We start from the raw sequence: 14,174 nt of genomic DNA, 5'->3' as shown, positions 1-14,174 counted from the left end.
GGGACTTGAAGGTCTATCCATTGTGACTATGGCTCAAAAACAGAAAGGGAAGATGAAAATAAAATTGTATTTAGTTTTGCACATTGAGAGAGTATTTTCATCCTTTTCTTGGTTTTATTCTAAATAATGAAGTTTTTTCAGAGGTTGGAAACTGCTACTCGGTCGTTCCCTCTTCCTCCTTTTGAGAGCTTCTTAAGGACTTGAGCCCGACTGGCTTCAAATTCATGATCTTAGGCCGAGCCTCCCAGTGCTGAGACTACCACCCCCCAGGAGCTGTGCACCCCATGCCTGTCTGTCATACTATTTATTTACGCACACTCAGAGGTGATTGATTTCCTTTGTGTGGCTAGAGATAACTAAAGACCAGGAAAAAACCCTACAACTTTCTTCAGTCGTCTACGGCTGCGTTGTTGAAGCTTATCTGTCCTTGCTCAGGAAACTTCATTCGAACCTCTCAGGGCATCTGTGTGCTCTTTACGTTTGTGGTAAATATAGCGTGGGCTGTGTTACTCTGAACGGCGGTGTGATGTCAGGACCACAGCTCAGTGCCTGAGTCACACCGCCTGCTATGTAGCCAGGTCCTGCCGTTTAGACTTTGTGCCTTCTGGTCACCCTCAGGACAGGAGTGCCTATCAGAATTGTGAAATGACTTTGTGTGTAGAGTATTCATAGAAGTTTCTGTCCATTGAATGTTACCTGATAAAAATTATTTGTTTGTTTGTTTGGGGTTTTTTAGGTAATTCTTTTTGAGACAGTGTCTCACTCTGTGGCCTTGGTTGTATGTACTGGAACTTGACTTGTGGCCAATTCAGGGCAAAAAGTAAATCATGACTACTGCAGACGATTAATCTATACATTGACCTGTTTTCTACAGTGTTGTTTTTTTTGTTTTTTTGTTTTTTTTTTTCCAATTCTTCATTTAATCTAATAACAAAACAGATTTGGGATCAGTTTGAAAGACAATTGAGGTTAATTTTGCTGCCTTAGTAATGTGGTTCGCCCTTTCACATTTCCTATTCCAAACATACATTCATAGACAAACCCTACTAAATTAGCAGCCGAAACGTGTTGTCGCTTCCCCCACCCCCAACTACTCCATAAGGGAAAGCCTTTAAAACTAAAATAAAAAAGAAAGAAAGAAAAAGTAAGAAATATTAGTGTCCTGCTTTGATGTATAATGACTTGGAAAGTGACTTTTAATAAAATCCTAATCATATTTTTCTTTGTGATGAAATCAATAAAGAATTTGAGCTGGGAAAGGTTAAACAAAAGGCTGGTTGCTTCATAGAGTGCTCAGACAGACACTAGTGTTCTTCTTCTTGTTGGTGGCCCGTATGTGTGTTCTTTTCCTCCCTGTGAACACACATGTTCTGCCTTGTCCAGTCACCACGTAGCAAACTGGTACTTGTGAGTAAGTGCGTGGCAGTTACCACAGCAGATTTCTCACATTTGAAGTATTCACGCTCCAATCTCATGCTCTGTGCCATGGTCTCTATAAAACTATGAAAGAGAAGAAAATAAGTTTGGATATTCCAAAAACTTAGAACTTTAAAACCATATTTGTGGTGTTTTGGTGATGGTGAGTTTTGGGGTTTGTTTGTTTTTTCAAGGTAGGGTTTCTCTGTCCTGTAATTCACTTTGTAGGCCAGGCTGGCTTCAAACTCAGAAGGGATGCGCTGTCTGCCGGGATTAAAGGCACGTGCCGTCACAGCTGGCTCACAAAGTGTATTATCACACAGTATAGGAAAGGTTCACATCTCATGACAAAGGGGCACATATCATGTGAACAGCGTTTGTGGGTATGGCTGCCTTTTCATTTCTCTGGTGAGCATTTAACATTAGTAGGATTGGTTTTTTTTTTTTTTTTTTTTTTTGGAGCTGGGGACCGAACCCAGGGCCTTGCGCTTCCTAGGCAAGCGCTCAACACTGAGCTAAATCCCCAACCCCTAGGATTGGTTTTTATAAAAAGTTTCAAACCCAAAGGCCTATTAGAATAGTATTACTGTTCATAGTCCATAATTTTTGTAAAGTTTTTAGCACTTTTTGTGATGTTGTAAAGTCTTTAGCATGGAACTTTGTGTTTTTTAAACTGACAGGTGCATCCCTTGTAAAGGTTCTCGGTTTCCTCCCACCCTTCCACGACCTGCTGTAGCAATATTACCTTTTAAACTTCCTTATTGTCAGACTTCAACAGAGAAAGGCCAAATGGAGGTACGTGGATGCCTTAATACTGTAAATTTTGTAGTAAATACTTGTTACACAGAAGATTTTAGATCATCACACAGTCAGTGTTGGACATTACTACACTTATGATTCAATAATGCAGTAGGACCCTTTGATCACAAAGCTGTCACAGCTTCCAGGGCTGACTGCAGAGGAGATGGTTTTGACTGGGAGGCCCTCACCAGGGGTAGACCTTCCCTGGTAGGATCAGGTAAGCCCTCCATACTGACCATAAACTCATCCTACTTCTGCACCCAGCTCTGCTTTTAAAAGGCATTTGAAACCTTGCAGTTAGTTATGTTAGGTAGGAAGCAGATCGTCTTCAGAACTGGTTTACGACGTTCTCTGAGGGCTGATCATATAGGAAACAAAAATGCTATACACATACACACCTCTTTTTAAAGGCTAGAACATAAAGCCAAGCCATTGTAGCACATTGAGATTTGGATTGTAAGTAAGATCATATAGAAGGGAGGGTTTCAGAAAATAATTTAAAGTTGGCACCTTAATGTTCACCTAACACTTGTCCAGTATTAGGCAATGTTCAGTCTTGTGTACTTCTATCCATTTTCCAGGAACAATTTTGGCATTCGGTTCTGTTTCACAACTACCTTGATTACTTGGCTGAAAATGGTTATGATTATGAGGAGAGCATTAAAAAACAGGCAGTAAAAGAGCAGCAGGAACTCTTAATGAAGATGCTTGCGGTGAGTAAAATATGTTGCAAAGTTAAAGTTTAATTATTTTCTTAGGTTGAGAAAAAATTTTTTTCTTTTGAGACAAGTTTTCTGTATGTAGCCCGGGCTGTCCTGGAACTTGCTCTGTAAACCAGGCTGGCCTCCAACTCAGATGTCTGCCTGCCTCTGCGTTGTGATGAGTAAAGGCGTGCGGCACCATCCCAGCCTTAGGTAGAATTCCTTAAATATATGTAAGTAAAGACTAAATTCAGGGGTTGGGGATTTGGCTCAGTGGTAGAGCGCTTGCCTAGCAAGCGCAAGGTCCTGGGTTCAGTCCCCAGCTCTGAAAAAAAAAGAAAAAGAAAAAGAAAAGAAAGACTAAATTCTACCTTCTAGGATACACAGCTTTTTTTTCCCCTTAAAATTTCTATCACAGTTTTGCTGTTACAGTTAAAATATTTGAACTATTTCCCTACAGCTAAGGCTGCAGGTGGGAGAGTAAGCTTTTCTGGCGTCGTGCCCACCACCGGGCTCTAGCTGATGCAAGTGTGACAGCCACTGTTGTGACTCTTACTCATCTACGCCACAGGGTTTAGGTATGGCTGTTGTAGATCTCCAGGGTTGGACACTTTTAAGACCGTTCTTAGGCTTCCCAATTTCCCAGCCTTTTGTCAGCACCAGTGGCTAGGTTTGCTGCCCTGGCTTCTTCACTACATTTCTCTTTGAAGCGGAGTCTCTTAAGGGTTGTTGTCCTGTTTTCAGGTTTTTGTTTATTGAAAGGAATGTAATTCCATTGTTGACCTTTGAGGGAAGTGACCGCTAATTCATTCTAGCCACTGCAAGAACCATGCTGCCCTCTGAGTCAGAGTTCCACTTTGCTTAAAAGTGCTTCTTCTAGAGTAATAGCAGTCCTGAGGAGGCTGTGCTGAAGATATAGAGCTTCTTCCTCATAGGGCAGGAGCGTAAATTACAAAATGCTCCTGCACCGTGAGTCATAAGAGCTCTTCTGTCCCTTAGAGTACTAAGAACTTACTCTGAGCTCGAGTTGTCATGTGCTGGGTTGTCAGTTCAAACCAAAGACAAAGGCGAGTATTTTCTACGATGCATTAAATGAATAATGTTCCTCTCACCTCCTCCTGTTCTTTGTAAGATGTTAACGGAGGCCAGAAGAGGGTATTAAGTGGAGCTCTGGACAGTGAGGAGCCTTTGTGTGGTGTTGGGAATAGAACCTAGGCCCTCTCCAAGAGCAGCAAATCTTCTTTGAAAGAACTGGAGTTGGCCCAGGACTCCCTAAGACCAAGTTCTCAGCACAAAGATTTATTTCCTTCACGAGGGACAAGGGGGCAAGGAACAAGGAACAGGAGACAGGGTAAGGGGGAAGGAAAAGGAACAAGGGAAAGGGAGAAGGGTATTTGCCCTGGAAGGACAAGGGTGCCTCTGGGTAGAAGGGACACAGATGGCAAATGACAGTTTGTAAAGGAAAAAGAGAAACCTGTTAGGAAGATTTGGTTTGTTTTTGGCTGGGCATGTAAATTAGGTGACAAAAGGGCTTTTGGTTGCTGGAATTCGGTACTTTGACTAGTTAAGTAAGGGAATAGACCTTGATGGCCAGCTTTAGGAATGTAATCTATGGTTTAGCAAGGCAGAAGGGAGTGGGAGGGGCAAGGCCTGCCAGAGGCATGTGTGCTATGCTGGTGCCTCCCAGAGCCCTTCATTCTTAACCACCGAGCCATCCCTCCTGCCCCAGAATACCCTTATTTTATATTATAGACATAGAAAGTGCAAATGTTAATTTAGAAGTTGTATATCTGTTCTGGTAGTTGAAGGCCACAGACAGTATTGCACATGAAATTTTAAGCATGTCTCTTTTTCCCATCCACATTCGCTTAGTAGCATTTGTTGTCCAGTTCTGAGCAAAGAGTAACTGGTTTTTGTCTTAATTCACTTTTTAAAATTCCCTGCCTTGTGGTGAGTGGCAGCTGGAGAAAAAGTGGAGAGTTACGTGTAGGTTTTGAACAGCTGTACTAGTTCTTGTGCACTTTACATCTGAAATGTGTCCTGTCCCATTGAGTCGAAGCTGCTAGTTGTGAACGCACCATTATTTCACTCACTTAAGCCTCTAAGGGACACTGTTGATCAGACCAGCACACCATTAATTATAAGATAGTCCGCATTTTCTAGCTGTACGTGTGCATTTTAGAAGCATTAGATCGTGCACTCAGAAGACTTAATTGCACTAGTCCTGTCAGTCTTTCCTTTCCTTTCCTTTTTTTAAGTGTGACTTAACATGATTTGATTTTGAATCTCCCCTGATTAGCTGTCTTGTAAACTGGAACGAGAATTCCGCTGTGTGGAACTTGCAGATCTAATGACTCAAAATGCTGTGCATTTAGCCATTAAATATGCTTCTCGCTCTCGGAAATTAATATTGGCTCAAAAACTTAGTGAACTTGCCGCAGAAAAGGCAGCCGAGTTGGCAGAAATCCAGACAGAAGAGAGAGAAGAGGATTTCAGAGAAAGACTGAATGCTGGGTAAAAGAACATCAACTATTTGAATTTTCCTTACTGTCTTGAATATGAAGTTGGTCTTTGCATTTGTTTCTTATGCTATAACACTACGACCCATCAGTTACAGCCATACCACTACAGAGTGGAGTCAGCCACGGGTCAGAAGTCAAGTTGAAGAAGATGCTGAGGACAGAGAAGACACCGTTTCAGAAGGAAATCCAGAGCCACAGAACCATGGTGAGACGAGTTTTCAAAACAGTGAAAGATAAGGAGGTTCGGCAGATGGTGGTGCTTGCCGTGCAGTGCTGGCAACCTGGGCTCCACCTGTAGAACACACTGAAAGGGGGAGAGCTGGCTCCGTCCACAAAGTAGTCTGCTGACCACTCTGTGCACAAAGCGCCACCCCCAACAACAACAAAATAACTAAGTAGTAAGGAAATACCAGCTGTCAGTGGTGTTGCCTTTTCCATTTTGGTGGGCCAAAAGAGACTGAATTCCCCCCCCTTTTTTTTCTCGAGGTAGCCCTGCAGTCTAGATGTTGAACATCTGGATGACTCCATTGTCCTCACTTACACTGTTTTATTTATTTTAGTTATAGGGCAGAACTTAATCCAAAGTGCAAATTCCTCTGATACCCCAGCTATGAAATCAGGTAAGAAATAAATGTAAACTTGGAGCTTATAGCAGTGGCTGTAATCCAGTCAGAAGATAGGTATCCTTCTCAAGGAATGCTGACGGCAGAGACGAGAAGATGAACCAGCCCAGAAAGGGAGCGGTGGGTGGGAGAAAGAAGGAGCAGAGGAAACGGTCTGTGTGCAGACTGCGGAAGAAGAATGTAGGGTTCAGAGAGAGCGGTTCTGTGGCGTCTTGGAGGGATATACAAGAGATAAGTCCTGGGGATTCCCAAACTCTGTTGAGAATCGCGGTCTTCATTCTAAGATCCCTGGGAGGCTGCTGTAGGTTCTCAGCAGGCCTACATCATCACACGTGGTACCGAGGGGGAATGGACGTAAGACTACCAAAGCAGGCCAAATGAGACCAAATCGTTTGGCTTGGGCTGGAATAGTGACAATAGAAAAAACAGGGAGAGTTGTTGGTGTGTCTAAGGTGGAAGATGGTTCAGAAGGGAGAACAGTATAGTATCAGAAGCACTAGAGAAAAGCAGACAGGTTCACGGGGAAGCTGATGAATTACCATTAGCTAAGAAAGTTACATAGTTAGGCATTCGCTGCAGAACCTTATGAAATAAACGTTAAGCCATTGGCATAAGACCAGTTTATACCATGGGCACTGGTAAGCTCTCATTACAGTTTGTAAAGTAAGAAGAAAATGGAGCCCTAGTTGAGGGGATTTTCAGCGTTTAAATATCAAGTTCAAGAGAAGGAGCACTGAAAGAGATCATTGGTCCAGAGACAAAGGGCTGAGTCTGGGATGTAGTGTCTAAAAAGTCAAGGGAGGAGAAAATGTTGAGCAGATCACTGTATAGAAAACCACTGAGGGGGGCTGGAGAGATGGCTCAGCGGTTAAGAGCACTGACTGTTGGGGCTGGGGATTTAGCTCAGTGGTAGAGCACTTACCTAGGAAGCGCAAGGCCCTGGGTTCGGTCCCCAGCTCCGAAAAAAAGAACCAAAAAAAAAAAAAAAAAAAAAAGCACTGACTGTTCTTCCAGAGGTCCTGAGTTCAATTCCCAGCAACCACATGGTGGCCCACAACTATCTGTAACAGAATCTGATGCCCTCTTCTGGTGTGTCTGAAGACAGCTACTGTGTATATTATATGTAATAAATAAATAAATCTTTAAAAAAAAAAAAAAAGAAAGCCACTGAGAGGTCTCAAAGGGGCACAAAGTAGCCATCACCTTTGGTCCCGTAGAAATGGGTTAGGGACTTAGCTGTTGTACAGGAGGGTTAGACCTCATACCATAGTGTGGAGATACGTGTGAGAAGGAGGAAGCAATAGTAAAGTTACATGGGGCTGAGCATGGAAGGACCCACCTTTAATACTAGCACTAGAGAGGCAGAGACAGGAATCTCTGTAAGTTTGAGGCCAGCCTGGTTTGCATAGCAGTTCTAGGCCAGTCACATGTACATAGTGAGACCCTGTCTCCTCCCAAAAATAGAATACCTTTGTCTTCATATAATACAGGCTAAAATATTCTGTTGAGTATTGTCAAAGTAAGAAGTCTTGATTTAAAAAAAAACAAAACAAAAAAACCAAAAACACTATTGAGTTTTCTTCTTGTAATAGGTGCAGTTTTCTCTAGCAGCCAAGGACGGGTAAACCCCTTCAAGGTAACCAGTGATATTTTCTGTTTGAATATTACCCATACAAAGATGTTTCCAGATGACCAAGTGACCTCCTTAGACTCTGGGGGACTAAAGACCGGTCGCTGTGAAGATGAGGGGGAAGCCGTTGCCATCTGATCTCAACACCCATGGCTCATTTAGTTCTGAATACCCAGTGCTGAGGACTCGAGAGGTTCTCCCTGTGTGTCCTTGGGATGTGGGATTTGAGAGAACTTGTTTCCGTCTCAGTTTGGGTTGTACTCCATGAATCCATTTCCACAAGGGATTCCACAGTGGGGCTGTCTTCTTCTCCACATGTAATATTCTCTTGTCTCTCTAGGTACTAGTCAGTTCCAAAGAACCAGCCGTCTCAGTGAATGCAACACGCTCAGCTAATATTTTAGACAATATGAACAAATTATCCAGGAAGTCCACTTCTTTTAATCGAGTAGCAAATAATGAAAAGTCTCCAGTTATAAAGCCTCTCATTCCCAAGCCAAGGTGTAAGCAGGTACTGCTTTGGAGAGCCTCGTGCGCTCCGCTCTGGGGTAGATGAAGTGACAAGGGCGTGCATCCCATCTTGGTCTAGCCCAGAACCCCTCTTTTAAATATTTGTAGGTTGGTCCCCAGGCTCACACACGTTTGCTTTCATAGGCGTCTGCAGCATCCTATTTCCAGAAAAGAACCTCACAGGCCGAGAAGACTGAAGAAGTAAAAGAAAATCCTAAAAGTTCGTCATCTGAAGCTCCAGCCGTGTGCCTTCAAAACTCAGAAGTCCAAAGGTGAGTGAGTTATAGAGAAGCTTTGTGTTGGAGACGCGGTGTCCCAGCCAGGCATGCTGACCTGCCCTTTATCCCGGCACTCAGAAGCCAGAGGCCGGTGGCTCTCTTTGAGTTTAAGGCCAGCCTGGTCTACAAAGCAAGTTCCAGGATAACCAGAGCTATGTAATGAGACCCTGTTCAAAATTAATTAAAAATAAAATTTTAATTGTACATACCTTTGTCATTCATTCAGTCTAATAGTTAGGATTTATGAAGCTTCTGAACGGTGGGGGCAGATGGACTAACCAGGGACTCTGGTGTCAGGCTGCTTAGCTGTTCAGTTTCATCCTACTCTCAGTCCCCGCGTACCCAAACCAAGTCATTTCATCCCTCTGAACCCCAGTTGGCTGGTTTATCAGTTGAGACACCAATTATTTCCAGATCATAGGGTTTTGCTATGAGGTAATACACATAAAACATGTAGGATGCATGGTAACAAGTTCTCGGAGCCTCGATTATCTTCATTAAGCCTTCCGGACACAGTAGTTTGTGCAGAAGGTATAACAGACTTAAAAGTGTGTTTGTCCTTGCTTTCCCAAACAGTGGTGCAGGGAGAACCCGGGTCAGCAGTGAGTGGGGTGAGGTGATGGGAAGGGGTGAAGAGGAGGCGGCCAGGTTTCACACAGCTGCTTGCTAAATGGCAAGAGCCTATGAGTGACAGCCAGAGGGGCTCAGAGAGGTTGGAGGTCTTGAACCGATAAACACACAAGAGCTGAAAATGCAGGGTTCGTGTTCCTACACTGGTAGGTGTAAGGATGGGTGATCCTTCTCCAGCTCACTGAGCCTGCACTCCCCAGGCTGTTGAAAGTAACATGGATATCATTAGCTGATGTAGTTGTGTCCCCTTACTCTGTATAAGTATTGGAAAGCTGGTGGTTAACTGCTAATTTGAAATGTCACGTGACACTTTAAGTAATATTTGGCATAAATTTTTCATGTTATTTTTATTTTAGGCCGAAGACCGGGTTCCAGATGTGGCTGGAGGAAAATAGAAGTCATATTATGTCCGACAACCCTGACATTTCAGATGAAGCAGATATAATAAAAGAGGGGATGATCCGATTTAGAGTACTGTCCGCCGAAGAAAGGAAGGTAAGGATTGTTCTGCTGAGGTGAGATCTTGGCAGGTCTCCCAGGTTTAAAAAGTTCTTACAAGGGGTTGGGGATTTAGCTCAGTGGTAGAGCGCTTGCCTAGCAAGTGCAAGGCCCTGGGTTCGGTCCCCAGCTCCAAAAAAAAAAAAAAAAAGAAAAGAAAAAAAATTCTTACAGAAATGCCCTTTTCTTTGGAAAATTGAATACATCAAAAAAGTCTTGGTGAAGAGGAAATTAGACGTAGATGAGTTTTGACAAAGTAGACAAGAGTTTGACGGGTGTGGTTGTCACTGAGCACCTACGGATGGTTTTAGAGGCCATTCGTGTAACGGTGTGTCCTTAGGGAACTGCTGCCCGCCCCTAAAAAAAAGATGCTTTAGGGGGTTGGGGATTTAGCTCAGTGGTAGAGCACTTGCCTAGCAAGCGCAAGGCCCTGGGTTCGGTCCCCAGCTCCGAAAGAAAAAAAAGAAAAAAAAAAGAAAGAAAAGATGCTTTAGTTATGAACTGAAAGCAAAAGAAGGATTAATAAGGAAAAATGAATTTAATTTATATTTTAAACTACTACTGTCAAGTCCATAAAAGTAAAAAAAAAAATGCTATCTACTTACATGAGAATAATTCCTTTGGTTGGAAAACCTTGGTGCTTTGGTCCAGCCTTTCATACAAAAATTAGGATGGGGAGCTGGCTAACGTCTGCCATGTTTGGGGAGAAAGGGAACAGAATGTGGGCAGTGTACCAGTTAAACCTCAGACTTCATTCCCTCACTGTACATGTGTAGGCACCTCCCAGTGCAGTCACTGGCTGTGAGGGACTGGGTTTTATGAATAATGGGTATTGTGTGACCCAGAAGACAGAAACTAGGCTAACCACGTCCAGCCTCACTGAGAGTCTTTTTTCTTTTTTTGTGTTTCTGTATAAATTTTCATGAATGAATTTGTTACAAAAGAGAAAGAGACTAACAAATTTGTGATTGTGTGGGTTTTGTCTTTTAATTTGGGGGAATTCTGTATTTCTGTGTATGGAAAGTAGGGCTTTGTGAATGCTAGGTAAGCATTCTTCTGCTGTATTCTCATCCCATGATTATGGCTTTGGGGATTGTTGTGTTCTATGATGGGGCCTTGCCCTGTAGCCCTGATTGGCTTGAAACTCACTGTGTAAAGAAGGCTGGCCTCAAACGTTGGGCAATCCTCCTGCCTCTGTCCCCACTTCCCCCCCTCGCCTCCCGTGTACTGAGATTACAGTGTTAAGCCTAGTTGCTGATTGTGTTTTAATTAAAAAAAAAAACAAACCAACCTGTCCATGCATGTGTATCTGCCTGTGTGTATATATGTGCACCATGTGTGTCCTTGGTGTCCAAGGAAAATACACTCTTCTTTGGTTCACCCTTCCACCCCCAAGTAAATATGGTTGCTGTTTTGAGGCAGGATCTAATTAAGTAGCCAACTGCGCTTGAACTCTTGACAGTCCTGTCTCAGCCTCCCAAGTATCCAGAATTACACATGTTCCTCACCATACCCACGTGCACATTACCTTAGTGAGTCTCATTTGCACCCTGATGTTTAGAGATGCTAAACCTTTCCATGTACCCATGACCATTTGTGTGTATCTTAGAATATCTTTCAAATTTATTGTGTATTTTTAACATGATTACTTGGGGATTTGCTATTAAGTTTTCAAAGTTGCTTAAATATTATGGGTATCTATTTCTTCAGATAGTTACTTTGCAACTATTTCCCAAGAATATGAAATCTAAATTTGTTAACGATTAGAACCTTTATTAATAAACTTAAAATCTCAAATACTAATTACTGTTCTGTATACAAAAGAACATTACCCATGAAGTAAGTGACCATTCTCATTCTTGTCTTCCTCATGCATAAAAATCTCCTCACCTCCCACCCCACTGTTTTTCAAAGGAATGGACTAACAAGGCCAAGGGAGGAACTGCCAGCGATGGAGCTGAGGCAAAGAAGCGAAAACGTGGGGTCAGTGAGATCTGTGAGACGGAGAAGCAGGAAGAGGCAGTGAAGGAGAATCTGGAGCTGTCTAAAAAGCAAAAGGCATTAGATCTTTCTACTAATCAGAAATTGTCAGCTTTTGCATTTAAGCAGGAATAAAGGAAGGGAGTGTGGGGAAATAATGAAACTTCTGATGGATCCTGGACTTCTAGCCTTTAGGGACCGTATGTTATGTCCTGTGTGTTTAGAGACAGCTTTGTTTTCTTAAGGCAGTGTGGGGGCAGGGCTGCAGCTCAGTGCTAGAGGGCTTGCCTAGCACTCACTCCATCCTTACTACCACAAAAAACCATACCAAACCGAACGAACAAAAAGTAGTCATTCTCCTGTCTCAGGAGCACCAGGTAAGAGCTGTCTGGGGGTTACTCTGCCTTCCAGGAACAGAAGTATCATTGCGGTTACTACCAGGGACACCATCATGTCCCTGTGGAAGCCATTATGTTTAAAAATCACTAAATGCTTTAGTCTTCAGACCTCTATACATTATAGTGCCTTCTAGGGCTTTCTTGCCTTCATTTAGGTTCTGTAGAAGTGCCATGGTCATCGGTTTCCCAAGTGAGTTGTCACAGACTACTCTTGTCAACTTGACCTCAGGCCCATGGCTTTTAATATGGCCCCAAAGTGTAAATAGTCTGTAAATGAGATATGTTATTTTACGTGTTTGGAGACATTTTTCATGTGTTACTTTATGTTTGTATAGCCTGTGTCTTTGGAATAAATAAGACTTTCTCATTTGCATATTTGTCTTGCCATGGTTTTAACACCATGTTTCTGTGTCCCATCCTCTTCGCATCACTTGTGAGGTGGACAAAGGCTGCAGGCCTTACTTTGAGATTGCGACTGAGCACTGAGCATCCGTGCTGACGGGTGATGCCCTTATCAGCAGCAGCAGCGTTGCTGGGTGAACCTCTGAAGGCTCGATAAGACAGTAGCTAGAGGAAAGGGAAGTGTCTCAACTGCTGTCTTACAAAGCCACAGTTTGTGCTGTGCATTTTGCCTATTTGATGTGTGTGTGGGGGGGGGGGGGTTCGTAGGCCGTAGCATGCATATGAAGGTCAGAGGACAAACTTAGGTATCAGTCCTTGCCTGCACTTTGAGGTAGGGACTCCTGTTTTCTGCAACTGTCTCTGCCTCCCGTCTCCCTGTAGGAGCCTCGGATTGCAGATGTGAGCTATGTGCTCAGTGTTCTGTGGGTTCCAGGGACGTGAATTCAGGTCCTTAGGCTTGTGTGGTGAGTGCCTCGCCCTCTGAGCCATCTCCTCGGCCCCACATTTTGTCTGGTCTACGCAGAGACTAATGCAAACAAAAACATAGCAAAAATGTGGGTGCAAATAGTGGTGAGGTGACTCACAACCAGGGGTAGTTTATAGGTTGAAAGGAACCAAATAAGTTGAAAACTTAGGTGTATTGGAGCCGAGTGATAATTCTTATTCCACCGTGATGAAGGTTGGAAAGATACAGTTCTGCTTCCTAAAAGCAGAGCTGGTATTGAGTGATGCTACAGCAGTCACTGGAGTATAGTCTCCAAAGCCAGACTGCCAGACTTGAAGACCCACTAACTACTTGCCAGATGGATAGCCCTGGGCATGTTTACACCCCCTGTAAAATGATTAATAATGCCATAGGTGTAGTGGGAATTTTAGCTACCCCACTTTGTGCACCCAGTGGGTTTTGAGCCACTCTTTGGATTCTCAAATGGAAGAGACACGCACGCACGCCATTTTAAAATGCCTTGGCCAGTTCAAAACCAGGGCACTCCTAAACCTTCCCCTGCTACCCCAAGCCCCATCGGGGAAGTGGTCAGTCAGTGGCCACCCACCCAAATTCTTGTTGGCCTTTTCTCCTGCAGCCCTTATGTCCCGTCCTCCTGAGTCATGGGTGATCCTCTATCCTTTTTCCCAGTTCTAGCCACACAAATCTAAAAAGGTCTGTCCTGTCTCCCTTTGCCCAGCCATTGGCTGCTGGCATCTTTATTAATCGATTAAAAACCAATTGGGGACAAGGACCTTCAGCCCTTGGACACGCAGATTCCCATTAAATCAGAGCATAAGATCCAATCCCCATCACACGGTTATGATGAGAATGAGAGGAAAGAGCTTCATGGTTCTTATACAAAGGTTAGCTGTTCACACAGCTATCGCTGATTCCATCTTGCTCCCGCATGAGGTCTGATTCTGAATACATTTGAGCGATTTTCAATGTCAAGATCTTGCAGTAAGGGGTTACAATATTTTGGGAAGGCTTCCGTATACATGTGATTGTTTTCTCAACTCTCAAAATGCACTGAAGGATATAACCCTTGAGTGTTAAATCTCAGAACCTCAGGAACCTTGTACCACTGGGGATGTACAAAAGCTCTTTTAAAAAAAAAACCTACCATTTTTATTGATTTTTATATTGTTTTGATCTAACTTACATATCAGAAATTTAAAACCAAGAAGTACCACATTTTTGCTACGAGTTAACCTGCTTTTTTTTTCAGTTTTTTTCACCATACCAAAGCAGTATTGAAATATAAGTAGTAATATGTGAATCGTCATCCTGATATTAAT

At 43.1% G+C, this 14,174-nt stretch overlaps 1 protein-coding gene across 4 annotated transcripts in view; it reads left to right on the top strand.

The window, feature by feature from the left end:
* The window catches only part of Wdhd1 (WD repeat and HMG-box DNA binding protein 1), a 45,329-nt gene that overhangs the window by 21,440 nt on the left and 9,715 nt on the right, over nt 1-14,174 (top strand). The window contains exons 16-25 of one of the 4 annotated variants that reach the window (NM_001107255.1): nt 2,097-2,211; nt 2,799-2,930; nt 5,218-5,432; nt 5,530-5,645; nt 6,007-6,060; nt 7,656-7,699; nt 8,034-8,204; nt 8,348-8,475; nt 9,468-9,606; nt 11,524-12,361. In NM_001107255.1, the coding sequence (NP_001100725.1) occupies nt 2,097-2,211; nt 2,799-2,930; nt 5,218-5,432; nt 5,530-5,645; nt 6,007-6,060; nt 7,656-7,699; nt 8,034-8,204; nt 8,348-8,475; nt 9,468-9,606; nt 11,524-11,724 (1,315 nt within the window). In that variant the 3' untranslated portion in view covers nt 11,725-12,361. Of the gene's footprint in view, nt 1-2,096; nt 2,216-2,798; nt 2,931-5,217; nt 5,433-5,529; nt 5,646-6,000; nt 6,061-7,655; nt 7,700-8,033; nt 8,205-8,347; nt 8,476-9,467; nt 9,607-11,523; nt 12,362-14,174 lie in introns of those variants that run through there. The other 3 variants (XM_006251795.5, XM_039093262.2, XR_010057811.1) reach the window with 3 other exon arrangements.

Source organism: Rattus norvegicus, chromosome 15, assembly GCF_036323735.1.
Source record: "Rattus norvegicus strain BN/NHsdMcwi chromosome 15, GRCr8, whole genome shotgun sequence".
Classification (NCBI taxonomy): Eukaryota; Metazoa; Chordata; class Mammalia; order Rodentia; family Muridae; genus Rattus; species Rattus norvegicus.
Note: the sequence above shows the minus strand (reverse complement) of the source record. Positions and strands in the feature narration are given on the sequence as shown.